This window comes from Dermacentor variabilis, unplaced genomic scaffold, assembly GCF_050947875.1.
Source record: "Dermacentor variabilis isolate Ectoservices unplaced genomic scaffold, ASM5094787v1 scaffold_12, whole genome shotgun sequence".
NCBI lineage: Eukaryota > Metazoa > Arthropoda > Arachnida > Ixodida > Ixodidae > Dermacentor > Dermacentor variabilis.
Window position 1 is genome coordinate 8,611,464 of NW_027460280.1, and position 25,831 is coordinate 8,637,294.

Consider the following 25,831-nt stretch of genomic DNA (forward strand, 5'->3'; position numbering starts at 1 on the left):
CAGCACGCTCAACATCTGCCACGCTGGCCTATTTTGTGAATAAAGCAAATGAGGAAAAATAACGCACCGATGTTTTGCCTGACATAAAGGACTTCCATCCAAAATTGTTTTAAATTGCGAGAAAATCTTCATTTTTAAATGTGAAAGTACTATATCCAAAGAAAATCCAGAGGAAAGGTGTGTTTCATTTTTTTCCCAGTACAGTCGAAGCGTTTGTCTCGGCACTAATGCAGTCGAGTGTAATTCCAACCCTTGTTTCAAATTTGTTTGAAATGTTTATATTTGTGAACAAGAAACTTCGATTAAATTCCCTACTGTACATGGCATTATCGACAACTAGACAAACCCGACTTTCCCGCCACCTTTCTCTTCCCCGTACTTTGCTAAGACTAATTTATTTCAGCATTCTTTCTTTCCTCCGACAATCACTGATGGCAACTCTTTGCCGGCTTACTGTGTGGATTCCATTGACCCTATAAGTTACCTTGTTGTTTAACTCATGTTAATATTGTTGAGTTATTTCCTACTGCTCGTTTTGCTAGAATTTGGATGTTGCAATTGAACATTGTTATATTTTTGTATTCCACTCCTACTTGGCCCTCACGGCCTGCAGTATGTCATAAAAAAAAAATGCTCTATTACGCGAAAATCCAGCATTGTAGTCAACGGCATGACCGACTGGCAGTACTAAAAATGGCCGACAGTAAAGAGTAAAACCACATAAAAATAAAATAGAATTGACGTCAAATTCCTCAGGAAGGTTCCTGTAAACAAAGTAAATTAATGCCTTTGAAAAGAATAGGTAAATTTCGGTCTGGGTGGAAATCGAACCCAGGCCTCTGGGGTGCGAGACGAGCGCGCTTCCCCGACGCCCCGGCAGCTCCACGGTTCTGGTTGACTAAATGTGTGCCTTTTGCGTGCGTCATTGTGTACCTGTTGGTGCAGCCAATGGGTGGCGCCACGTCCTCAGTGTATAAAATAGAAAGCATCAACGTCCAATTGAATGCTGCTGAGTGGTCCTTTGAGTTATGAACGCGCGAAAGCGAGTGCATTGAGACGCTTGGCACATCTTATTTGGCTTTACCCAGGTGCAGTTAAAACACAAGCGAGAGCTCATGTGGACAAGGAATGTACAGAAAAAAACATTGCAACAAAGCAACTATATTTCTTTCGCATTCCCGCACGTAAGCAGTCTTAAGTGTCTGCTGATTTTTTTTTAATGAACTTTTTTTGTTTGAACTTGCTTCTTAACACTTCTTTTATTTTTTGTATGAACACACCATTTTGCAAGAATACTTCAAAGGTGACATTCTATATTTTACTTTTTTAAAGTTTGTTTGGAATAGAAAACATGCAAAGGTGCATTTGTTGCAAAACTTCTTGTTTTTGGACTGTTTGGAATTTTTAAATATTGTTCTTCTGTGGACAGCATAAAAAAAAATTCATGGAACCTATTTATATTTAATATCAAAACAAGCAAGAGTTCTCAACATAACTTTTTTAGTTTGCACTGAATTTGATTGTGATGCTGGAAAACATTGCAGTAAGCCGTAGCAGGACACCCGCAGCACCACCTTCAAATATATTTTTCTGTGCTGGGAATGCTTTTTGGGAATAAAATTTTTGGTTCCATGCAGTTTGAATATGCCTACATAACACATAAAAAGGACAAAACAAAAATATCAAATCTGACATGCAACCCGCCGTGGTTGCTCAGTGGCTATGGCGTTGGGCTGCTGAGCACGAGGTCGCGGGATCAAATCCCGGCCACGGCGGCCGCATTTCGATGGGGGCGAAATGCGAAAACACCCGTGTGCTTAGATTTAGGTGCACGTTAAAGAACCCCAGGTGGTCAAAATTTCCGGAGTCCTCCACTACGGCGTGCCTCATAATCAGTAAGTGGTTTTGGCACGTAAAACCCCAAATATTATTATTATTATTAAATCTGACATGCATGTTCAATCTTGTGGATTTGCCCTACGTTTCTTTGCAATTTTCTAGTCTAATGATGATGTTCACTCTGGAATGCTGACTATATTTCAATTTTTTTCAGTAACATGCAACCACTTACATTATCGATCAGACAAGCTGTAACAAGTAATGCAGCGTTGAACACTTGAATTCGCGGGAACAATAGTAGAATGCCTGTAATGTGCATTTGACATTGTCCAAAGCAATGAAAACACGTACATGGGTCGCAGTAAGCATCCTGCAGCTATGTCTTGATTACGTAAATATGGTCGCCTTGCAGATTTGCACCTCTCTTGGAAATGCTTTTTTGCTGCCTTCATAGGCAGTAAAAGCAGCTGCTGCTCATTTAAAGTTCAAGTTCTGTTTATTTCCATCATTACAGTGCGGGCATGCTCGGGCAAAAAGTGAAGATCAACTTTGCCTAGTGCAGTCTGTAACTTCATTCATGTAGACAGAAAGTTTTGATCGCTTTGACGTCGGAAAAGCCCTTGAACTCCATACACACATTGGGTTGTCCCTGCCGCCGTGAGCGCTCTTGGAAAGCTGTGATCGGAACCATGACCTTGAAATACATGGTTAAATGTACATGTTCCTTGTCGCCATTTGTTGATGGGCTCATGCTTTTAGTGGTGCGTTCGGATATGAATTAAAGGGACACTAAAGCGAAACAATAAATCAGTTTATACTAATGAAGCATTGTTTGTGAACCCTGCAGGCAGTCATCTAAAAAAAATAATTTGATTATTAGGTGAGAAAATGAAGGTACAAGTATCAGTGTTTGAATTTCGTGCCTAAACCCCAGCGCCGGTACGTGAACAACACTCGCTGACCACAGTCGTGCACAAGGTGTCCTTTCCTCGAGGGCGCTGTATAGTTTCCATTTTTGCTGTGGATGTCTGTGGATTTTGAAAGCAGTAGTTCATGAAGCTAAACAATGTAATAAGGGCTGCAATGCATGCACTGATACAGCCAAGTCCAGTCTTCTGAAGGAGATAGCTTTCCTATCTCATTGATTGCAATTTATTGCCCTTGTGCATGCTGAATTTCTGTTGCTTTTGTGCTTTGAGATAGCGGTAGAGTATATATATGCTGACTGATGGAATAAAGACACTTGGTTGTTAGCACTGTGGTCTGTGTCCCTCGATTCGTCCTGTTGTTTAGCACTGTTTACTGCTCATAATCATGAACCAACCAGCCCAAATGCATACTCTTCTGCAGCCAAGTCATGTTCGTTGTATTTACAGTATTTGTGCAGTGTTAATAAAAAAAGAGTTCAGGCGCTGCAAGGTCACAAAGTTGGTGGTCCGCAAAATTTGTGAAAATGGGAGGGAGAGCAGCCATTTGGCGAGTAATGAACACCTCGGAAGTTTACATGCATCTTTTGTAGACTGCCTGGAGACAGTATTGGATGTGAACTCCACCACAGGGAAAAGCTGGGGCCGCCATCGTTGTGACATGGCATGAGGGATCACGTGGACACAGTGGCCACGTTGGCTGCTTCGGAACTGCCGAAGCAAGCTGAAAACGAAAGTTTCAAGTCCCACTTACGCTGCGGTTCTGATTAAGTGGCGAGGCTTTACCACCTTGGGTGTCTGCTCGACATTTGAAACCACTGTTAGTTAGTGGCTGCCTTTGGAGGCATGCAGCATGGTCGACTACTTCTTGGTGCCGCAGTGCCAGATGTACGCAACGGAGCCCAGTGTTCCTTATTCACACGTAGCTGCAGGATAAGAAGCTGTGTGAAGCTTGGCTCATGAAACTTGGAACCAGCAAACGGCCATTGGCTACAACTCGGGTATGCAGCAAGCATAGACGCGAGGAAGATTTCTGCTACGGCATCGATACGGTGGTGTTTGGTGAGCAGCAGAAAATGTGCACTGAGACGCTCGCCCGCTGCCCGGCTGATGTCATCCCACTTCGATCCATGAACTTGTCGATGCTAGATTCTGGCAAGTTCACTCGTACGGAAAGGGAGCGGTAAAAAGCACAATAAAAAAGGGCATGGCATATGGCCATGTTTGTGTAATGAATTAATGTACTACATTAGCAAAAAAAGCAGCGGGAAATCGCATGCTGAGAAGACCGATAAACATACAGTACGACCCTACTTGAGAAATAATATTGAAACGTTAAAGAATCAAGAAGAAAAAGATTGAACTGTCACAATGGCATATCAGTCACCGTAGGTGTCGCAGTCTCTATAAGGAAATTTTTTTTTGAACGGCTCAATGGTTACTTGTGTAGTGCCAAATGCCCATATTCTGCAGCAAGTGAAACATTGTGTGCGCACATGCATGCAGACGTGCAGTCGGTTACTGTGAACCTGCGAGATTTCTGCGTTGAAGCTTCATTCTGTTATGCTCCATTTCATTATACAGACAGCTCACTATAAGAACACATTTCACATAGCTTGCTCTCAGCGTTTGCCTGCCTTTCACGCAAGAAGCCAGTTCGGGAGACTCCATTGCGGCAACCGCGCACAGTGGCGTTCACTGTGTGTATTCAGTAAAGAGATAGCATCTGTAAATTATCCTGTGCTTTCAGTTCGTTCAAGATTATTATTTTGACAGTACAAAAGCTTCCCTCATTTTGAGAGTACTTCAAGAAATGTTCAGGAGGACTGCCACGTAGCGTTATTATTGAGCTCCATAAGCCAAACCTATGGGGAGTGCTCCGTGTTATCCCTCATACTACGCAAGGGAGGCGCTTCCGACAGATGGTCGCTCTGCAAGTCCTCTCCCCTCATACTTAAAACGAAACGTTTCCCGCCTTCTAATGAATGAAATTTTTATATGAAAAGAAAAAAAGTGTTTCAATCTCAAGCTTACACACGTTATCAAATACTAGTAATATGTATGACTACTACAATTTATTACTATTTGTTTCTCTTCATGGTGCTGGGTGGCGTTGCGCACAGAAAAAAAGACTCGACGGTAACAGTGGCATGCTTTTGAGAAGGAAGCAACAACTGGGCCCCTGGGCCTCAATGCGTCAGATTGAGCTGTTCAACACGCTGTTCGTATAGAGCAATGAAAATTTTGGCAGAATTCGCATTCTCCCATCCCGACACATTTCGCACCTCCTACTGCTTTGGTTCCTTCTCGAGCCACACCAACGCAACAACCGAGGCTCCTATTGCAAGCACCATTTTCTTGAATTAGACTATGGATTCGATCCAAATGTGTCATTCCATAGTCGCAGCCACTGTTTGGATCCAACCCAATCCACTAGATGTGCCATGCGAAGCCGGTCTCATAGCAAGTGCATGATCGTTTGAATGCAAAACATCTTGTCGCGTTCTGCTACTAGCAGACGATACGTTTGTTTTCAAAATGATTGACGGGAGCGGGTCACCATTTTGACATCGTCAAGAACATGGTCGCGGCCCGCAGCTCACAACGTCTGTGCAGCCTAGGCCAATCATGTGAGGCAAAACTTAATGTGCATTCCAAACAACAATCTCCGATCACGCCCTTGATATCGCATCAGAAGATTGCTTGAGCAAGTCTTCAACACCAAAAAATCGTGCAACACTTACATACGTACCAAGTGCTGTTCCAACAGTTTGTCTAGCCTTGCTAAAACATGGCATTTAAAAGGGGGGCAATACATGATCCAATACACTTTCTGTTGTCACCATTCCATTCGGCATGAGTGGATTCAAGGTAGGTGGTGGTGAGCAATTCTAAGAACAAGCCTACTGCTGCTCCAGAAACTACTGCTTTTGAAAACTATTAATTGTAATTCATCAATTTGTTACCATTCAGAATGGTTACCAGCTGATTTTTTTCCAGAACCAAGTGACCTGCTTAATGATTCAGACTTGCCCACAGCATAGTGGTCCACTCCATAGATCCAATGTATACAATAGCAGCCGAAATTTTGGCTGCTGTTAGGTGGATATTAAAGCCTCAGCTATACATGCCTGTTTCCCTGCATATTTTCAGTAAAGTGCAGCTTAAGGTCTGGCATGGCTTACATTGTGCACTGCCACAGTTCTGCAGTGGAGACCAACCCTTTCTTCTCTCTTCCATGCAGTGTGTACCAGCTCATTGGCCCAGGGAGGATTCTTCTTCAGAGATGGCAAATACTACTGTACGGGAGACTACCAGAAAATGTTTGGCACCAAGTGTGCGGGCTGTGGCCAGTTTGTGGAGGGTGAGGTGGTGACAGCTCTTGGAAACACCTATCACCAAAAATGCTTTGTCTGTGCCAGATGCCGGTAAGTTTCCTTAGTATGGTGCAGTTGGTTACAAGATTAGTTTGAGGAGAATGAAGGCAACTTGGCAACCATTTAACTTGGTGAAAGATTGCATACAGCGTGCCAGTGGCTGCTTAATGGACAACAGTGTGCGCCTTATTGTAACAAATGAAGCTCACTTTCTGGCTGGGGTCTGCTGTAGCAGATAACCAAGTGGGGAAAATCGGACTTTCTGGGGAGAAAAAAGGCAGTATAACGCATGTGACTCGTGGTGCCCCTGTGAGGAAGGTCGACGTGCCCTGCCCGAATGTTGCACAGGTGGGCCACCTTTGGATAAGCCTCTTTCATTACCGCACCTGTCTATAGATCAATTTGGTCGGCAGTTTCTCTGCACACTGTTACACATTTTTGTTAACATTCTTCTACTAGCAACATCGCATCATGCACCATCTGAAATGATGACCTAACTTTAACTCGCAGATTTTACCATTTTTGGCAGATTGGGGAGGCTGGAAAAAAAGACAACTTCGACTGGAGATATCATTGAAACTAGCCTCCAGTGCTTCTGGCACTTCTTCATTAACAAAATTTGCACTTTGATCAACTCTGCAACAATTTTTAGATGACAGCAACAGTTTCTCTCGGGTTGTCAATTTTTCGATCCTACATATAGGCCATTTTAACAATGTCTCAAACAGTGGTAGATGCTCATGAGTGTGTGTTAATTTGATAATTGTGTTCGAGTAATATTAAGTGCAACTTTATTTTCCCCCCCATTGGTTGCTTTTATCCATCAGTGCTTCGACAGCTCATGCACAAATGATTACGAGCATGACCGAAGCTTGACTGGCTCTCTAAGCTCTTACAATTTGAACACTTCTTCAAGTGCTGTACTATACAATATTCATGAGGCTAAACATTTCGACGGAGTTGCCTGTCTGGTTGCAAAATTGATTAGGATTTTCAGACCGACTTCAACCAAATAAGTGAATTTTATTTGCCTGACATTTCGGAGCCTATTCGGCTCCTTCTTCAGAAGTTATTCTTCGGGGGTGGCGGTGTGCAGCTTTTAAAGTGTCTTTCGTAAAGAGGAGGGGAGAGTACGGAAGGTGGAGAGACACTTCACGGACGGGAAGGGGGGGGGGGAGGGTGGTAATGAAAGGGTGAGACGGCCGCATTGATGCTGGTCGGCTGGGATGACCGGTGCTGGGGAGCTCAACCTGGTTTGTGCACAACTTTGAGTCCTTTTTTCAATAGTTGGCTGAGAGCTTCGCTAGTACCTCTGACGTATGGAATGGACACTCCTTTCTGGGGTAGGGGAGAAGTCAATGGCTGAAGGTCCCGTAGTTTGTTTCTTCTTTTTTGTTGTCAGGTTGCTTTTCAAATGAAGTCCTCTGTGTAGCCATTCCTTTTAAGTTCGTTAAGAACTGTTTTCTTTCTTTTGATCCGATTACGATAAGGAATGAGTTTCGGCTATTTTGAATAAAGAATTTACTACAGATGCCTTGTGGTTTGCCGGATGGTTGGATTCGAAGTGGAGGTAGCGGCCCGTGTGGGTTGTTTTGGTAGACTGAAAATTTTAGAATGCTGTCTGTTTGTGTGTAAGTTGTGCATCTAAGAACGGAAGTGATCCGTTCTGTTCACGCTCATATGTGAACTGTGTATCCGGGTCTAGAGTTTGTGTCTCTGCAGGTTTTCGACTTGCTTCGTCTTCACGATGAAGAAGCAATCATCCACATACCTGAGGAAGACTTGGTTTCGGGAAAAAATTGCTCGTAGCTCTTTCCTCAATATTCTCCATATCCATTCATTCAAACACCATTCATCCAATCAAAACACCAGTAATTGGGCTATAATTTAATGTGTTGCAGTACACTTTTAGCTACTACATCTTGAAATAAAATTTCAAAACATAAGAGCTTCGAAAATGAGCACATTTCTCACGGAAGCGGAAGAGTTAAAGGCCCATTGGGAATTGTGGTTGTACATGGCAACATTGTCAATAGAGAATTTACCACAGAAATTTTTCAAATTTGTTCATTATTAAAAAAGCAATGAAAAATGTGATGGGGCCATGCTGCCAGCTTCACTGCCAGTGGAACACTATCTGCCCCGACTAGTGTGCACCACTGCATCACATTTATGCCAAGAACCCCACCTCCTTTTTTTTTTCACCATTCTTTTTTGTTGCGTCGTGCATTTGCAGTGGTGATTTTGCACTTTCTGCAGTGAGCGGTTTACCAAAGTCTCAGCGCCATAATCGGTGACGTCACAGGCAGTGCATCTGATGTATAGGTGATTATGCGTGTGACCTTGATGATCTGGCAAAAGTTTGACATAATAGTTCTACGGAAACCTGCAAGGTGGAGAGAAGTAATTTTGCCATCTGCTAGCCGCCTGGTTAGCTCATTTGGTAGAGCGGCTGCCCCGTAAAGGTGATGGTCCCGAGTTCGAGTCCCAGACCAGGACAAACTTTTCTTCAACTGCGAAGCTTTTCTTTGGGGAAACCCATATGACATCCACCCAAACGTAGTACTTAGCTACGTTTGGGTGGGTGTCTCATTTTCCCTTTATTAATCTGGCAAGAGAAGGGAATCGTTTAGGGGAGACGCTCTTTGAAAAAACATTTCTTTAATATTTGTACTAAAGATTTGAACATCCACTCACTTATAGAGCATTTCAAGCAAATTTCAAATATGTCATTAATTTCTGCTTAGCTGCTACAGTTCTTGCAGGGTTCGTGCAGGTCCTTGAAACCCGTGAAAACCCTAGAATTTGAAAAGATCGTTTTCAAGGCCTTGAAAGTCCTGGAATTTTCGCAGATCCTTGAAAATCCTTGAATTTCCTAAATTCTTATTTTTTTAATAAACTTCCAGTAATTGTATTCGATAAAATTTTAACCCGCCTGAATTCCCGCTGCGATTTTGTTAATTATAGGGTGTAAGTTTCGTACAAAGTCAAGTAAGCACATGCCTAGCGGATGCTGGTGAACGTCTGGCCACAATGACGCTGGCTTGTCCACCGTTCCAATGCCTCCTTTACTGGATGCCAGCCGCGTTGTCCGTAAACTCGGTTCCTGGCCCTCTCCCTTTTCTCTCCTCCGCGAAAAGGCAACGAGCGCCGCTTGTGGCGGACGTCTGCAACCTAGATCACGTGCTGCGGCCTCCGAGATTACCATGGCGTCTGTTGCCATCTCGGAGGCCCGCGATAACGCTCGCTAACAGACGCCCGTGCATATAAAGCGCCGGCGGAGCATTCAGCCGCCGACGCTTTATATGCACGGGCGGAGCATTCAACCGCCGCTACCACATCCGCCGGAAGTTGAAAAGGCAACGAGCGCCGCCTCACGGAATTCATGCTGAACTAACTTCAACTAAAGGAACCGCCGCCGCAATGGGAAAGTGAGTAACGCGGCTGGCATCTAGTAAAGGAGGCATTGGGCCTCTTCGATTTTAGTTCTGGCAGCCCGCTGGGAGCCAGACGGCAGCCAGCTAGTTCCGGTTCTGACAGGAAGTCACGTGGGCTGGGATCCCAAGACAACCCGAACCTGCCCGAAGTTTGTAAAATCGAACGCCCATGCGAAGGCCGGTACAGCTGGCCAAATGTAAACATGCTACCAGCATGGCAGCGCCCGTCGAGGCCGACGCGCGCTCGGCGTAGTTGGCCCATTTATGCGTTGCCAGCTTGAAAATATATAGTTGCATTCAGGAATACGATCACTTTCGCGTGACTCGGTGAAGGACGCGCACTCGGCCAACCTCGCCTTGCGCAGCGCAACAGATGGCCTCCGATGAGGCGGATGACAAGACGCGAAATCGTCATTGTATACTCGAAAGCGATAGCTGGAGGATCTCTGCTCGCAGCGATCACGTCGACCACCGGCGAAATTGATGAGTTGGCGTTGTGTCATCACAAGACATGAAAAAGCAGGTTATCGGGTACGTCTCATACGCATAAAATTTCGCGCCGATCTGCTTGGGCTTCGATTTCAGAAAGTTTGTTGTGGCTGATGGTGCTTCTTATTTAAGAAGCTGGGGACGCGGCTGGCGCTTGAAAATGCACGTCGCCTGTGACCAGCGAAACATTTCACACGAAAAACATTGGTCGCAATCATGAGAGCAATAAGCCAATGTACGTGTGTCTAAATGTACAGAGTGCAATCAGTGTATTCTTAGATCAACGGCCTGCAGTTCGAATACGTATCGGTTTCGAGCTGCCACCTAAGCATACGACGGAGAGACGGAGCGAACACGGGCTAACTGCAAAGCCTTCGCTAACTGCAGAGAAAGGAGAGATATACATACGCGAAATATGTGAAAAGGAACGCCACCAGAGAAAGACGAACCCAAAATGTACCGCAATGTGTGAATGAGTGTGGAATTGCGTGGAACACGATGCAGATAACATGCACGCATGAGAGCGCAGCACGCTGTTCACCGCCGCGAAGAAGCGATCAGGACACACACACACACGCACGCACGCACGCACGCACACAAAAAGCTTCAAACGGTTCACCACGGCTTGTATCACACCGCTTCGCGATGCGGAACGGAGCGTTAGCACCTAAAAAGATAACACTAGTAGTAAGGAAATCCGAAGATGACCGTAGACAGTTGGCTGAGCGAGGTAAATTTAAGTCCTCAAGCACCCCCGTTGCAATCCGTGAAGTCCCCGTAAAGATGGCGGCGAGCGCCCATCGCCTCTTTTAGTCGTCTGCTAGCCAGAGAACTTCCAGAGAGCAGCCAGACCAAAATCGTCCTGGCAGGTTCTGGCAGCCCGCGGGTAGCCAGAACCGTCCAGCGCGAGCAAAACGAACGCCCGGCGGAAGTGCGTAGCGCGGTGGGCGGAGCAACCAGAGAAAAATGAAGACGCTCTGGCTGGCTCTGGCAGCCTGCGGGTAGCCAGAAGTGGAAAATCGACGAAGCCCATTGAAGCCCATGCTCTCGCCCATTTTGAGCAGAGAAATGGCCGCTGCTGTGTGCGCAGTTGCGCAGTCGAATCGTGACATTTTGTGTGTGTTTAGCGCTTGCGTGTGCGGTTGTATCGCACGTTTTCGGCACGTGTAATGGTTATGCATGCGTGTGCGGTTCCATCGTGACATTTTGTGTGCGCGTAGCGCTCATATGTGTATGTGCGGTTGTATCGCGAGATTTAGTGCACGTCTAGTGCTTGGGTCTGCGTGTACGGCAACATCGTGACATTTTGTGCATCTGCAGTGTAGTGTGTGCCAGTAAACGTGCGTGCCAACAATGCCCGGAAAATGCAAATTTCGAAGGTTGTGGCTGAACAACGACAACTACCGAGAGTGGCTTGCACTGGACATGTCAAATCCGCACAAGGCAAAATGCAAAGTTTGCTGTAAGTGTTTCTCGACATCACTGCCATGGGGGAGTCGGCACTAAAAAGCCACCTAAGAAGTTCAAAGCATAGAGAGCACATGCAAGCCGCCGGGATTAGTTGCATGATAAGGAGCTTCCTGACGATGTCTGAATGTCAAGCGAATGAACCACAGCCAGCGCCATCGCAGTCGTCAAACTTGATGGATGCATGCAAGAAGCATGAACTTGTGATGGACGCAGAAATTCTGTGGATATTGAAGGTTATAACATCGCACTATTCCTATCATTCGTCATCACAGGTGAATGAATTGTTTAAGAGGATGTTTCCAGACAGTGAGGTGGCACAATCTTTCACATGTGGAGAGCAGAAGTGCTCGTATATAGCGTGCCATGGTTTGAGGCCATTCTTTCTTGCCTCTCTGCGGCGAGAGATAGAGAACAGCGACTGCTATGTTGTCTTGTTCGACGAGTCTCTGAATAACAATTGCCAGCAAAAGCAAATGGATCTTCATCTAAGGTACTGGGATGCATCACAGTCGGTCACCGTACGCTACTTCACATCTGTTTATGGGCCATGCCAGGGCTGAAGACCTGCAAGAAAAACTGCTTGGTGCCTTAGAACCACTTCCGTTACATAAAATAGTGCAACTATCAATGGATGGACCCAATGTGAATCTCAAGGCATTCAGAGGCCTGCAGGAGCACCTACAGAAGAACTATCAGGTGAGGTGCTTAGACTTGGGCAGCTGTAGCTTGCACACTGTGCATAATGCCTACAAGGCATGTCTTACAACAAGCAAATGGAGCTTGGAAATTTTGCTCTCAAGTGTGAGTAGGCTGTTTCTTGATGCACCTGCCCGGAGAGAAGACTTTGTAGCTATCACCGGACAAACTCTGTTTCCTCTCAAGTTCTGTGCACATCGGTGGATTGAGAACGTCCCAGTGATAGAGCGGGTTGTGCTTCTCTGGCCTGACGTCAGAGTATGTGGAAGTGGCAAGAAACAAGAAAGTGAACTTTCCCAAGTGTGCTTCTTTTCAGAATGTATGTGACTTTTGCTGTGACCCACTAGTGGTAGCAAAGCTCAAGTTTGCACTTGCTATTGCGATGACCCTCCAGCCATTTTTGACAGACTTTCAGACAGATAAGCCAGTTATGTTCTTTTTGGCAAAGCACCTTGAGCATATTGTCAGAAAACTGCTAACAAAGTTTCTGAAGTCTTCTGTTCTCTGTTCATCAGTAGGAATCACTGGCCTCCTGAAGATTGACTTTGAAGGTTTAAACAACCATGTTCCACTCGAGAAGATAGATGTTGGTCACACAGCCGAGCAGCTTCTTAAAAGCCACAAAGTAAGTGTGAAAGCTGCATTTACATTTCGAATGCAGTGCAAGCAGTTTCTTCCAAGTGTCACAAAAAAGATCCTGGAGAAGAGCCCCCTGCGATATCCCATTGTGAGAGGCCTCTCTTCACTAGACCCCAGGCAGATGTCATCGAAGCCGGATGAGTGTCTGGAAGGCTTAAAGAAAGTTCTGGATGCACTCCTTTCAGCAGAGAGGATCCATGAGCATTCAAGGGATACTGTGCTTGCACAGTTCATTGAGCTGTTACAGGAGCGCAAACATGAGTTGCAGCTATTTGAAAGGAGCTTGCATACACTTGACAAGTTTTTCTATGAACTTTTAAAGGTTAGGTCAGCATATGCTGATCTTTAGAGGGTTTTAAAACTGCTGCTTACACTTTGTCATGGCCAAGCAAGTGTAGAGAGAGGATTCAGTGTGAATTGCCAGTTTTCAGTAGGGAACATGAAAGAAGTAACATTTCACAGCGCATTATCTGTGATTCTGTACATGTAGCAGGTGGAATTTTCAATGTGCCCATCACAAAGGAATTGAGAACATCTGTGGCTTCTGCGAGGACCCAATACCGTGCCTTTTTGGAAACACAGAAAAAGCAGGAGCGTGAAGATGCGAAACAGAGGAAGAAACGCCGCATTGATGAATCGATTGAAACTCTCGGAAGGAAGAAAAAGAAACTAGAAGTCGCTGTTGCAGAATTGACAGCTTCAGCAGACTCGTATGCAGAAAAAGCGGAAGCAACCAGTGACCTGACTTACATCATGAAGTCAAACAGCCTAAGGAAGACTGCCAAAAGCAAGCAGCAGGGGATCTTGAACATTGATGTAAAAATTCAGGAGAAGCAAAATGAGGCCACCTAAGGACTGAGCGAGTGTTTGCTTGGTTGATCTTCTTTAGTGAATAAATGTTTGCATCTTCTAACACACTGAAAGTGGTCATCCGTGTAACTCTAACAAACAATGGTGAGAAGTGGTCGAAAAAGGAAATATCGCTGGAGCCGTCATTTTGTTCGAAGACAAGTTTCTTTGTTAAAATGTTGGTTCCAGTGACATCGCCTTTTCAGTGAATTCTCATCATTTCAAGCCTATAGCTACCCCTGAACATCTGTCTTTGGATTTCTAACACGGAATGTGCTCCTTGAAAATCCACACACAGGGCCTTGAAAGTCCTTGAAAACCCTTGAATTTTACTCGCATAGACCAGCATGAACCCGGTCTTGAGTTAAGTCCTACACAATGGCAAAATAGCGATTTTGCGGGCATTGTATTGGGTAATAAACTTTTGCAAAAAGCTTTGTGCTGTAGCTTATTTAGCTCTTCGTAGACTGCAAACTGCCGATATCTATTCAAGCAGTGTGTATAGTTACTGGAACTATAAAAAATGAATTGGGACACTTCAACTAATTTTTTTCACGATCACATGAAAATAACCTTATACACTTACAATTGCCTTATAGTAACGGAATTTGGCATACATGCTTTTGAAGATATGTAGACTGCTAATATCTACTTGAAATTACAATATCTCGAAACAGTAAGTTGCAAAAGTACATGGTTAAATTTCAAAGAATTGAGAAAAAAATTTGTCTAAATGTTCTAATTTTTTTTGCATAGTTTCAGTAATTGTACACACTGTTCGGCTAGATATCGGCACTTTGCAATCTACAAAGAGCTAAACAAGCTATAGCACGGTGCTTTTTGTGAAAATTTATTACATAAAGAAGTGCCCACTAAGACGACTATATTTTGGCATTGTGCATCGCATAACTCTAAAACTATAACAGCTACATAAAAAGTAGTGCCATATTTGAAATCTGCATAGAAAACTCTATACTTGACTGAATTTTGAAACCTCTAATACAAGTAAAAAAGGGAAAGTTGCTTCGAGGAGCGTCTCCTTTTAAGAGTAAAGGTACACTGGCTTTCGTTACAAAATTGCCTGTTTTTTTGCCATGCAGCAGTTTGGTACTTTGTAGATGCGACTGGCTGCACATCCTCTGTGCATTGCGCATGTCCGTTTGCAAACTCAAGTCCGGTCATGAACACTGTAAGTGTTCGCTTACAGCAGCAAAATCATGGGATGGACAATGTCTGTGAAATGTCCAGGCAATGGCACATACCAGCAGGAATTGTTGGAATCCGCGTTAATAGGCAGCACAGTGACTACTGATCTCATGACCCGGGTCGACTTGCCCTCAAGGCTTCCACTGCACATTTTGCCCAGGAACAGTGGGCCATTTAGTAGAATGCATGGCAACATGAGCAACCTCGTGCTGATGCGTTCCCCTTTCATGGCTGTCATGTGCTGCTGTGTCAGATCGGGAACAAGGGCCTCTGCTGCAATTTGAGGCAGAGGCTCGGCGAGGATTGCCTGAACTACTAACACTGCCAAAATGCAAAATGACGAAAGGGAGCTTCAACACGCGGAGTTGGGGAAAGGGTAGGGTTTCCTAGGAAATCTTAAAATCGGATTGGTGAGAACTCCAATGAGCTATGCCTTCAGAGTAGTATGCGCCGCAATGCTATGAAGCTACACAATAAGGCACAATTTACATATTAACTGCCTTCCGCCTTTACTGTTGAATTTTCTAAATTCTCAGTGTGGGTTATACATGCAAAAATACAGACTGCATTGGCTGTCAAGTTAGTACAATTCGCGCTGTCGTTCGTTCTGGAAGTCTGGATCGCCGGAAATGTGCTGCTGCTTCTGCCATAATAAAACACTAACTGAATCTATCAACCTCACATGTAAGATGAGGATGACTTCGAGGCTAAGGATTCTAGGAAGAAACCTCTTCTTATCTTCGAATAAATATGGCAATCAAGTAATCAAACTAATACAGTAATAAAAGGCTGCTAGCGTTAAGCATCACGTCTGACCAGTTCTGCTATGGGTTAATGTTGGCTGCTCTTTGACAGCCAGCCACAAACATGCTTAGGTGCAGCAGAAGCTTGATGTGGGCGAGTTGGTTTTGCATACTTGATGAAAAGAGCGCTACGAAGATGCTACGAAGTCCGCGTCTTCGTAGCGCTCTTTTCATCAAGTATGCTTAGGTGGCAAATGCACTTTTCCCAACAGTGACCATAGTTTAGTTGCGTGATCTGTAGCCTTTGCATTCACGCACACACGTTTTGCATATATAGAGAGAAGAATACGGCTGCAGTTTTGTTTTGTCATTGATATGTTTGCAGCAACAAATATGACAACAGATGTATAAACACCAGTTTTTATCTACATTCTGCTAACTTCAGTTCATGTAGTTTCGCTTGTCTTCTCAGCAATACGTGCTGCAGCAGTTTCTACCGCTGTAGAAGCTTTTGCTTAATTACCTGTGTCACTTTACCATCGACCTCCGGACCGGTGGTCTCAAAGGTCTCGTCTACCGAGACGAGGCCTTCGCGTTAAACACAGCGATCTCAAGAGTGCATGTCCTGCGCCTCGCAAGAGGCAATGGAGACAACAACCAGCCAGACGGCGCCACCAGCGCCTAAGGAGCGGCGAGCCTCTCTCGATCGCTCCAAAAAAGACAAAACTCGCGTCACAGCACCTGGAAAGGGCCCGTGAGCTAATCTCAATCTCTTAAAACAGACAGAACAAAACATATTTATCATCATGGAGACACAAATACAATGGAATGTTAGAGGACTCGTTCATAACCTCAACATCATAGAACTGCTACACAAACACAATCCAAAGTTGCTGTGTGTTCAGGAGACACACAACCTACGAACACAAATTTTCTTTGTAATTACAGCATCTTCCAAAAAGACCGGGTTGAGGCTAACGCCTCCAGCACTGTAGCCATAGTAGCCAATAAATCTGTAGCTTACAGACACGTCACCCTTCAGACGCCCTTTGAGGCAGTGTTAGTTCAGCATATTCTTTTTAATAAATTGGTCACTCTATGTTCCATTTATACAGTGCAGTCCACTTATAACGATATCGAGAAAGACGAAAAATATGATCGTTATAACCGATGATCGCTATATCCGAACTGCAGTTAAAACAAATAAACAAAAAAAATTAAAAAAACGCGGAACATACCTTTGCAGCTCCGAACTCGAATTTGCTACTTGCTCTAAAGAATAGGTGATGTAGAAAGTAGGCTGTGAAAAACACTTTATTTCTAGCGCCAATGACCGTGTCAAGCTTTAGGCACGCCGAAATAGTCCGAAATCTACACTTGCTTTTGCGGCAGCTGCAGCTTCACAACCGTGGTGTGCATGGATTCCAGCTGCTGCGCGAGCACTCGTGGCAATGGTTTAGCATGCATAAAATCAATTAAGGAGTCGATCGACGACAGTACACTTTGCGTGGACATAGAGGTCGGGGTCAAGGAGCCACTGTCAATCTCGTCACTGTCGCTGCTGCCGTCGCCACCGTTGCACAACTTTGCCATCTGTCGAGACAGCACATCTTCAGTGATCGCCTCGTTGGTGACCTCATCGCAGAACGAGGCAGCACTGTCTGCAATCAAAAACTCCTCCATCGACGCACCACCTGTGTCACCCGTAGGAAGGAGCTCCCAGAGCTCGGTTGTATCAGCGGCTTCCACCGTGTTGGTCTCAGTGGGTTGGGGAAGTTCGTCCTGACGTACAAAGCCCGCCTTTTTGAAGCAGTTGTATATGGTTGACTGCTTTACTTCATACCATGCACCATAAATGAACCGCACGGCTTTGAAAAAGCTGATCTTCAGGTCAGGGAGCCCGTCTGCATGACCCGACGTGCCAGCAGCTGCGCGGTCAATGGCTAAAATTAGCCACTCCAGCATGCGCCACCGATACAGGACTTTAATGTTGGCGATCACGCCGGCGTCCAACGGCTGCAGGCCTGCCGTAGTATTCGGAGGCAGAAACATCAATTCGACAGATGTTAGCTTCAGGCTAACGCTGTGTGCGCTACAGTTGTCAAGTAACAACACTACTTTTCTTCCTTGGCCTTCAATTATACCGTTGAACTCGAGCAGCCATTCTTTGAACAGGTCGCGGGTCATCCACGCCTTCTTATTGCTGTGATAGCGGACCGGGATGTGCAGATTCTTAAAGCATGTTGGCTTCTTTGATCGCCCGATCATGAAAGGCTTGAGACGATGGCTCCCGTCCATGCTAACGCACAGCAACACAGTCACCCTAAGTTTTGAGTGCTTCCCGCCGGGGCATCGATCTCCTTTAAGAGCGTGAGTCATCGGTGGCAACATTTGAAAAAAAAAAAAAAAGAGCAGCTTCGTTGCAATTATATATGTCCTCCTCTGCGTAGTGCTCCAGCACGCCGGGCAGCTTTGTGTGCAGCCACTGCTGCTTTGCCTGTGTGTGTGTTTGCCTGTGTGTTTGCCTTTGCCTACCACGTTTTTGTAAACGATTCCGTGCCGCTCTTTAAAGTGCTGAATCCAGCCTCTCCCAGGCTGAAAATTTGGGCGTCCCAGAAGAAAAGCAAAGCTTTTCGCTTTGGTGGCAAGTATTGGCCCACTAATAGACACATTATGCACACGGGTTGTGATGAACCACTGGTAAAGCGTCTCTTCAACATCGGCGTATGAAGGGTCTCTAACCCTTTTCCCCTGATTGGCATGGCCGCTGATAGCTCCTGCCTTCACAATCGCGGTGCTCCCGGTTTTCAAGATGGTTGATATTGTCGATCGGGCGAGCTCGTACTTCTTCACGAGTGCACTCACCTTGAAGCCGCTTCGAGAGTCCTGCAAAATATCTATCTTCGTGTCAAGCGACACAGCTTTCCGCCTTGTCTGCGCCATCTTCGAACTGGGCCACTGGGTTGTACCGTTGGTTGCACGCTGCTTCGGTGGCGTCAGCCTGCTATCGCGAGAGAAAGAGACTGAGTGTGGGACGGGTGCCGCCACGCCGCTTTGCTTGTCGCTTTTTTTTTTCTTTCTCTCTTTTGGAGCGACTGTGGTGGACGCGCATGAAGCAGCTATCGCCATCTTGTGGCGCGCTGCGCCTACTCGGGTACTCTCCGGTGCGTGGGCGGGGCGGGACGCGCTGCATAGTAATGGCGGCAGATACGAACTTACGGAGGTAAACATCGCCTCGTCTCGACATCGTTCGTTTCAGGGAACTAAGCAATGCAAACGTTATTATTATTTGGCACGGAAAACGCCATCCAGACGGCAAGATTTTGATAGTCATATCCGATATGCGGTGAATAACCTTGTCATTATAAATGTTCTTTTTCCCCCATAGACCTAATGCATAAAATGACACTCTCATGTCGACCCATTGTTATAACCGATATATCGTTACATGCGGTATTGTTATAAGTGGACTGCACTATAGCCCCAAACCATCATCTCGAAAAAATGCTTTTATAACCTCATTGACCAGCTTCCTGAGCTTCGCATACTTGTGGGAGATTTTAACGCTCGTAACACGGTGTGGGGAGACTCTCGATGCGATGCCAGAGGTCGACTTATTGAACATTTCCTTTCAACCTCCTGTGCATGCCTCTTCAATAAGAACCGACATATTATAATCCACATCGTAATTCATACTCGTCTATCGACCTGTCAGTTGGCTCTGCTTCTATCTTTGCTGATTTAGAATGGTGTGTAATTAAAAATCCATTCAGAAGTGATCATTTTCCATTAACTTGAAACCTAGTAACACGGCATGACTCCCCTCTGCATGTCCCTCGCTGGAAACTAGCCAAGGCTAACTGGAAATGTTTTAAGGAATCTACCTACATAACACCAGATTTTATAAGTAATTTTAGTATAGGCCATGCCGTATCATATTTTACCACTTTTATCATTGATGCAGCAGAAAAGTTCATCCCTCAAACAAGTGGCACCCCATTCAAAAAACGGGTCCCCTGGTGGAATGATTGTAAAGAGGCACGGAAGAGACAAAATAAAGCTTGAGGCAAACTACACGAATGTCCTACAGCCGCAAATCTAATACAATTTAAAGAGGTTAAATCCCAGGGAAGAAGGACGTGACAAGCAAAGAGGGCAAGCTGGGAGAGGTTTTTTTCAGCTATAAATTCATATAGTACTCAAGAGGCTAAAGTATGGGACCGGCTAAGGTGACTTAAGGGACAACAAATACATCCGTTGGCCCTGGTTGATAAAGAAAGAAACAAGTGGGAAGACCAAGCCGACGCTCGGTGAACACTTCGAGCGCGTGTCTAGCTCCAGTCACTATTCGGAGAACTTTCTGAAACACAAAGCAACAGAAGAACTTAAGCCACTGAATAGGCAATGTATACCAAACGATCCTTATAGCCATCCTTTTACCATTGCCAAACTTAAAGCTTGCTCATGAGCATGTCAGAGCTCTACATCGGGCCCCAATAGAATAATGTACGATGTGCTTAAGCACCTGCACTCCGACACACAAATCACGCTGCTCACACTTTTTAATACTCTCTGGGCTGCTGGGTATCTCCCATCTAAATGGAAAGAAGTGATTGTGATCCCCGTTTTGAAGCACGGTAAAGACAGTTCATTACTGACCAGCTGCCGTCCTATAGCGCTTACGTGTTGCCTTTGTAAGCTTTTTGAGAAAATGATCAATCGCCGTCTCGTACATTTCCTAAAGTACAGCAAAATGCTTGACTCATTTCAATGTGGCTTTAGGGAAGGGCGATCTACAACGGGCCATCTCATGCGCATCAAAGCAAACATTCGCGATGCTTTCGTACATAAACAATCGTTCTTATCCGTGTTTCTTTAAATGGAAAAGGCGTACGATACAACCTGGCGGTATGAAATCCTGCGCGACCTGCCGGCACTGGGCATCTGCGGCAATATATTAAACATTATAGAAAGCTACCTACACAGCCATACATTTCGGGTGAAAATAGGTAATGCACTGTCACATACATTCATACAGGAAACTGGGGTACCCCAGGGTGGCGTACTCAGTTGCACGCTCTTTGTCGTTCAGATGAACATGCTTCGTAGATCATTACCACCAGTTATTTTTTATTTCGTCTACGTAGGCGACATACAAATAGGTTTCAAATCATACAACCTCACAGTGTGTGAGACACAGATACAGCAGGCCCTAAACAAGGTGTCCAAGTGGGCAGACGTTAGTGGATATAAAATCAACCTCCACAAAAGTTCTTGTGTTCTCTTTACAAGAGAGGCCTGGTTCCAGATCCTTTTGTAGAGCTGTGCGGACAACAAATACCTGTAAACAAAGAGCACAAATTTCTAGGTGTTGTATTTGACTTTCATTCCACACATAAAATGTCGTAAAGCAAAATGTCTAAAAACAGTGAAGTTACTTAAAATCCTATCTGGCACAACAGGGAGTAGCGACAGGAAGTGTTTATTGAATGTTTACAGGAGCCCAATTTGATCACTGTAGGACTATGGTGCCGTTGTATGTCACTGTGCTGCCCCTAGCGTGCTAAAGATGTCAGACCCTGTCCACCATCTGGGTATCCGCCTGGCTACTGGCGCATATAGAACAAGCCCCGTCGAAAGTCTATATGTAGTCAGATGAGTGGTCACCGCATCTTCAGAGAACATACATCAGCTTCACTTATTTTCTCAAAGTGCGCTTTAATAAGGAACGTCCGTGTTTCACAGCCGTTAATGACTTGATGCATGCTACAATTTTTCGTAATAGACCCTCTATGACTCTACCTTTCTCACTGCGTGTGAGTGAACTTAGCGAAGAAATGGATGTGCCAATTCTCGAACATCGCCTAATGCCTCCAGCTTAGCTATTACCGCCCTGGGAGTGGCAGGGTGACGTATCCTTTGTAGAGATACAAAGCACGCTCCTGAGCTTGAAATCTCTATGCATTTCCGAGAACTACAATCGAAGTACTCTTCTTCTGAATTTGACACCAATGCATCAAAGTCGCATGCTGGCCTGTCTTATGCGGCTCTTGGTCCCTCTTTCTCTGAATCGGGTGTATTGAACTGGAAGCCTATGCGGTACTGTCTGTGATTAAACATATAAAGAAATTAAGACTAGAGAATGCAAAAATCTTCAATGATCGTTAAGTGTTGTAAAAGCACTAATATCCCTAAGAAAACACAAAAATCCTGCTTTCATTGAGCTTTACTCTTAGTTGTGCAATATTTATTAATCTCATGGACATGACAATATGCTGGGTTCTTGGCCATAGATGCATTGAGGGTAAATGCTAGCAGACCAAATGGCCACATCAATTACGTCACAAGCTATTAATCCTACCGTATCTATTTCTACCACAGATCTCAAGCCTTTCTTGCGAGCGAAGCTGCGCAGCCACTGGGAACGCTTGTGGGACATTGAAACAAATAATAAGCTCCACTTGATTAAGCCAAAGTTAGGTTTCTATCCCTCTGTTACAAAAACACTAACTAATGTCTATTCTTACGACTCAGAATAGGACACACGTATGGTACTCATAATTTTCTTTTGAACGGCAATGAACCTCCGACCTGTGGCAGATAAGGTGAGAGGCTCACCGTCCTCCACATTCTCGTGGAGTGTCGGGAAGCCGAAAGAGAAAGAAGGAAACATTTTCCTTTAGCATACCATTATTGTCTCCTTTCCATATGGTATGTTTCTTGGTAAAGAACCCCTTTTTACTACCACAGCTGTTCTAGGTTTCTTGAACGATGTGGTCTTGCATGTTCATAGCCCAATAGTTTTCGTAGCTGCATCCTCTATCTAGAGGATGCAGCTGTGGTAATAGTCGACATATAGCACACGCCTTCAGTTCCTTGTGCCTCAAGGGCTCTGGTACGGCAGTAGTGCTTTTTGGAATTTTTAGCTTGTGACCAATTTTAACACATTCTAATTCTTTCAAGGGCCCCTCACCAGGTCTGGCCATTTTGAGCTGACAAGCACAGAGCATACATTGTGTGATAACAATCGTGTCTGCAAAGTATTACATTGCTACACGCCGCGAAAAGATCTGAAATTTCAATCCGAACGCTGTTTCCCTCTTCATTCGCAGCCATCGTGCTCCAAGCCAGATGGTGATGTAATCGTGCCTCTGTGCCTACGTAATCGTGTCCGCAGTCTGACGTCGCTCATGGTGACACATGACTTTGAGAATTATTCGACATCTGTTATCTGTATGATCTGTTGCTTGAATTGACGAATTGAAGTTTAGAGAAATAATAAAACACGCAGACGGAATGTCTGCTTGTTTTTTGTTTTACTTCGCATCGAAGCAAGAGAGCTGTACTTCCGCTTCGTCTGCTTGTCCCCACGGTCGTGCGGTCACATGCACAGGTACCGAAACTATGCCATTTTCTACCGTTTTCCAGCACGTGATCACGCTCTGCGATCCGCTTGTTCTGCCTCAGTATTTGTGTAGCACTGAAATATACCGTTAGTCATGTTTCATTGTGCACAGTTTCATTGTGGGGCCTGTGACATATGCGTCAAGCGATCCTCGAGGTCAGGTATGGGAAAACGCAGGGAAGGAACTTCGCTTTCGTAGGCTAGACTGGGCGAGTGGAGAGAGCATCTTGCTTGGCAGTGGAGCCCGCCTGCTGAAATCATGGGTTCGTGGCGCGGAAATATTTCTCTCAGCTACTCATGAAGCATATAATCGACGGCATGACCAGAGACACCAGGGGCATACTGGCCCTGGATCTAATGAAAGCGTTCAACATGGTCAAACACAGATTTCTAATGGAAACGATCTCGATGATGGGACTCTGCCGGAAATTCTACTCTTGCATAGGCTCCTTCCTCAGAGACGGGAAGGCCACGATCAAAATAGGGCAGGCCACGTCCGATTGGTACATGCTGGGCGCGAGGGGCACCCCACAAGGGGTGGTGCTCTCCCCACTATTATTCAATCTAGCAATGAAAGGGCTCTCGGACCGGCTGACGAGAGTGACCAATGTCAATCACGCCCTGTACGCAGACATTACGGTGTGGTGCCCGGGAGTGTCCGACGCAGAAGTCGAGTGGGCTCTTCAAGAGGCGCTGGACACAACAAAAGAGTACCGTATTTTCCGGTGTATAAGACGCGGTTTTTTTCCAAAAATCTTGCTGGTGCGTCCTATACAAGGGTGCGTCTTATATGCGAATTTTTCGTTTTTTTTTCTTGCGGGTTCAGAAATTACTCAGGTTCATGCTCAAGCTTTTTTCACCGAAAAAATATCGCTACCAATGATGCGGTAGTAGCACGGTTAATACTTCAATACGGGGACCGCCGTGCGCAACTTTTTTTAGGTGAACTTTATCATGAAACCGCGGGGATGACGACTTCCAGAATCGCAAACACGCGGTCGTTTCGGAGGCGCAAGCAAAAGTAATGTGAAATTCCCAAAGATGGCGACAGTCGCGCTTCTCGACATTGTCAAGACAAGCCAAGCCGGCGTTCTTTTTTAGTCATTCTTTGCAACTTCGCAACCGTGTACGTATTACGTCTGTGTTGGTGACTTCGGCGTGTGTTTTCCACTACCTACACCTGTCGTGCTCGGTCTTACTACAGTATGCCACCGAAGTTGCGCAAGAGCTACACCGCAAAGTTCAAATTATCTGCGGTCGAGTATGCTACCGAAAACGGAAATCGGGCTGCGGGCCGCCATTTCGACGTCACCGAGAAGATGATTCGCACGTGGCGACAGTCGTCCGCCAAACTGCAGGCGATGAAGAGCGGAAAGAAGGCTGACCGCGGGAAGAAGGCGCGGTGGCCTGAACTTGAAGACCGGCTCCTCAAGTGGGCTCTTGAACAACGGGCTCAAGGTAGGGCTCTGTCAACCGTGCAGTTGCGCTTGAAAGCACGCACTTTGGCGAGTGAAATCGGTGCCGCTGATTTTGTTGGTGGGCCGTCATGGTGCTATAGATTTATGCAGCGCAAAGCCTTGTCAATAAGAGCGCGAACGACAATGTCTCAACAACTACCAGACAATTTCGGAGAGAAAGTGGAGAAGTTCCATGAATTTGTGAAGAAGGAAGTCGAAAAGAATAACATCATCGACAGCCACATCGTAAACATGGACGAAGTGCCTCTAACATTTGACATCCCTATGTCAAAAAGTGTCGCTCAGAAAGGTGATAAGACTGTCACAGTACGAACAACTGGGCACAAAAAGTCTCACTTCACTGTCGTACTTGCGTGCTGTGCTGACGGAACAAAGCTGCCGCCGATGATAATTTTTAAAAGGAAAACGATGCCAAAAGAAAGCTTTCCGCCTGGTGTTATTGTCACAACTAACCAGAAGGGCTGGATGGATGAGCAAATGATGGGAGTTTGGCTCGAAAAGTGCTTTTCGAAGCGCCCGGATGGATTTTTTCACTCCCGGAAAGGCCTTCTGGTTATGAATAGCATGCGGGCGCACATTACTGACTTGACACTGAGGCAAATCAAGGCGAAGAACTGTACCCCTACAATAATACCCGGTGGTTTGACGAAGGTTCTACAGCCTTTGGATATTTCCGTCAACCGCAGCTTTAAAGCTATTTTGCGACGTATTTGGGAGGCGTGGATGACGGAAGGCGAGCACAGCTACACCGCAACTGGACGCATGAGGCGCGCTTCTTACAGCGAAGTGGGTCCATGAGGCCTGGAGTGCTGTTAGAGTGGCAACCATAACTGCAGGGTTCCGGAAGGCTGGCCTGCTAGCTTCATCGCCAACCGAGCACGACAACAATCAGACCAGCGGTTCTGAGTATGAAGAGAATGCTTCAGCCGCGTTGCCTCCAGAAATGGGCGAGCTTTTTGAGAGCGCATCCGAAGATGAAGACTTCGATGGTTTTAAGTAAAAATAAAATGTTGTTATGGACATATGGGAGAGTTCTTTCGTCGTATTTTTCTTTCTTTTTTGCTAAAACGTGGGCGGGTATGGCGTGAGTGTTGCCTTTTGCGATCACTTAGCGTTGCTTAAGAACTTCTCTCAGGCCGCCGCGGTGGCTCAGTGGTTGAGTGGTGATGGTCGATCAAGCGTGTTTAATTAACCCTGACTAGCCTAAGTGGGTAAATTGGGGTGCGTCTTATACACGGGTGCGTCTTATATACCAACTTTTTCAATGAGAGCCTTCA

The 25,831-nt window shown here is 45.5% G+C and overlaps 1 protein-coding gene and 1 pseudogene across 5 annotated transcripts in view; both read left to right on the plus strand.

Moving 5' to 3' along the window:
• The window catches only part of Unc-115a (actin binding LIM protein Uncoordinated 115a), a 593,933-nt gene that overhangs the window by 101,060 nt on the left and 467,042 nt on the right, over positions 1-25,831 (plus strand). For all 5 annotated transcript variants that reach the window (XM_075676601.1, XM_075676603.1, XM_075676600.1 and 2 more), the window contains one exon: positions 6,010-6,193. In XM_075676601.1, coding sequence (XP_075532716.1) covers positions 6,087-6,193 — 107 coding nt within the window. In that variant the 5' untranslated portion in view covers positions 6,010-6,086. The remainder of the gene's footprint in view (positions 1-6,009; positions 6,194-25,831) is intronic.
• On the plus strand, positions 10,536-14,485 carry LOC142565967 (uncharacterized; annotated as a pseudogene).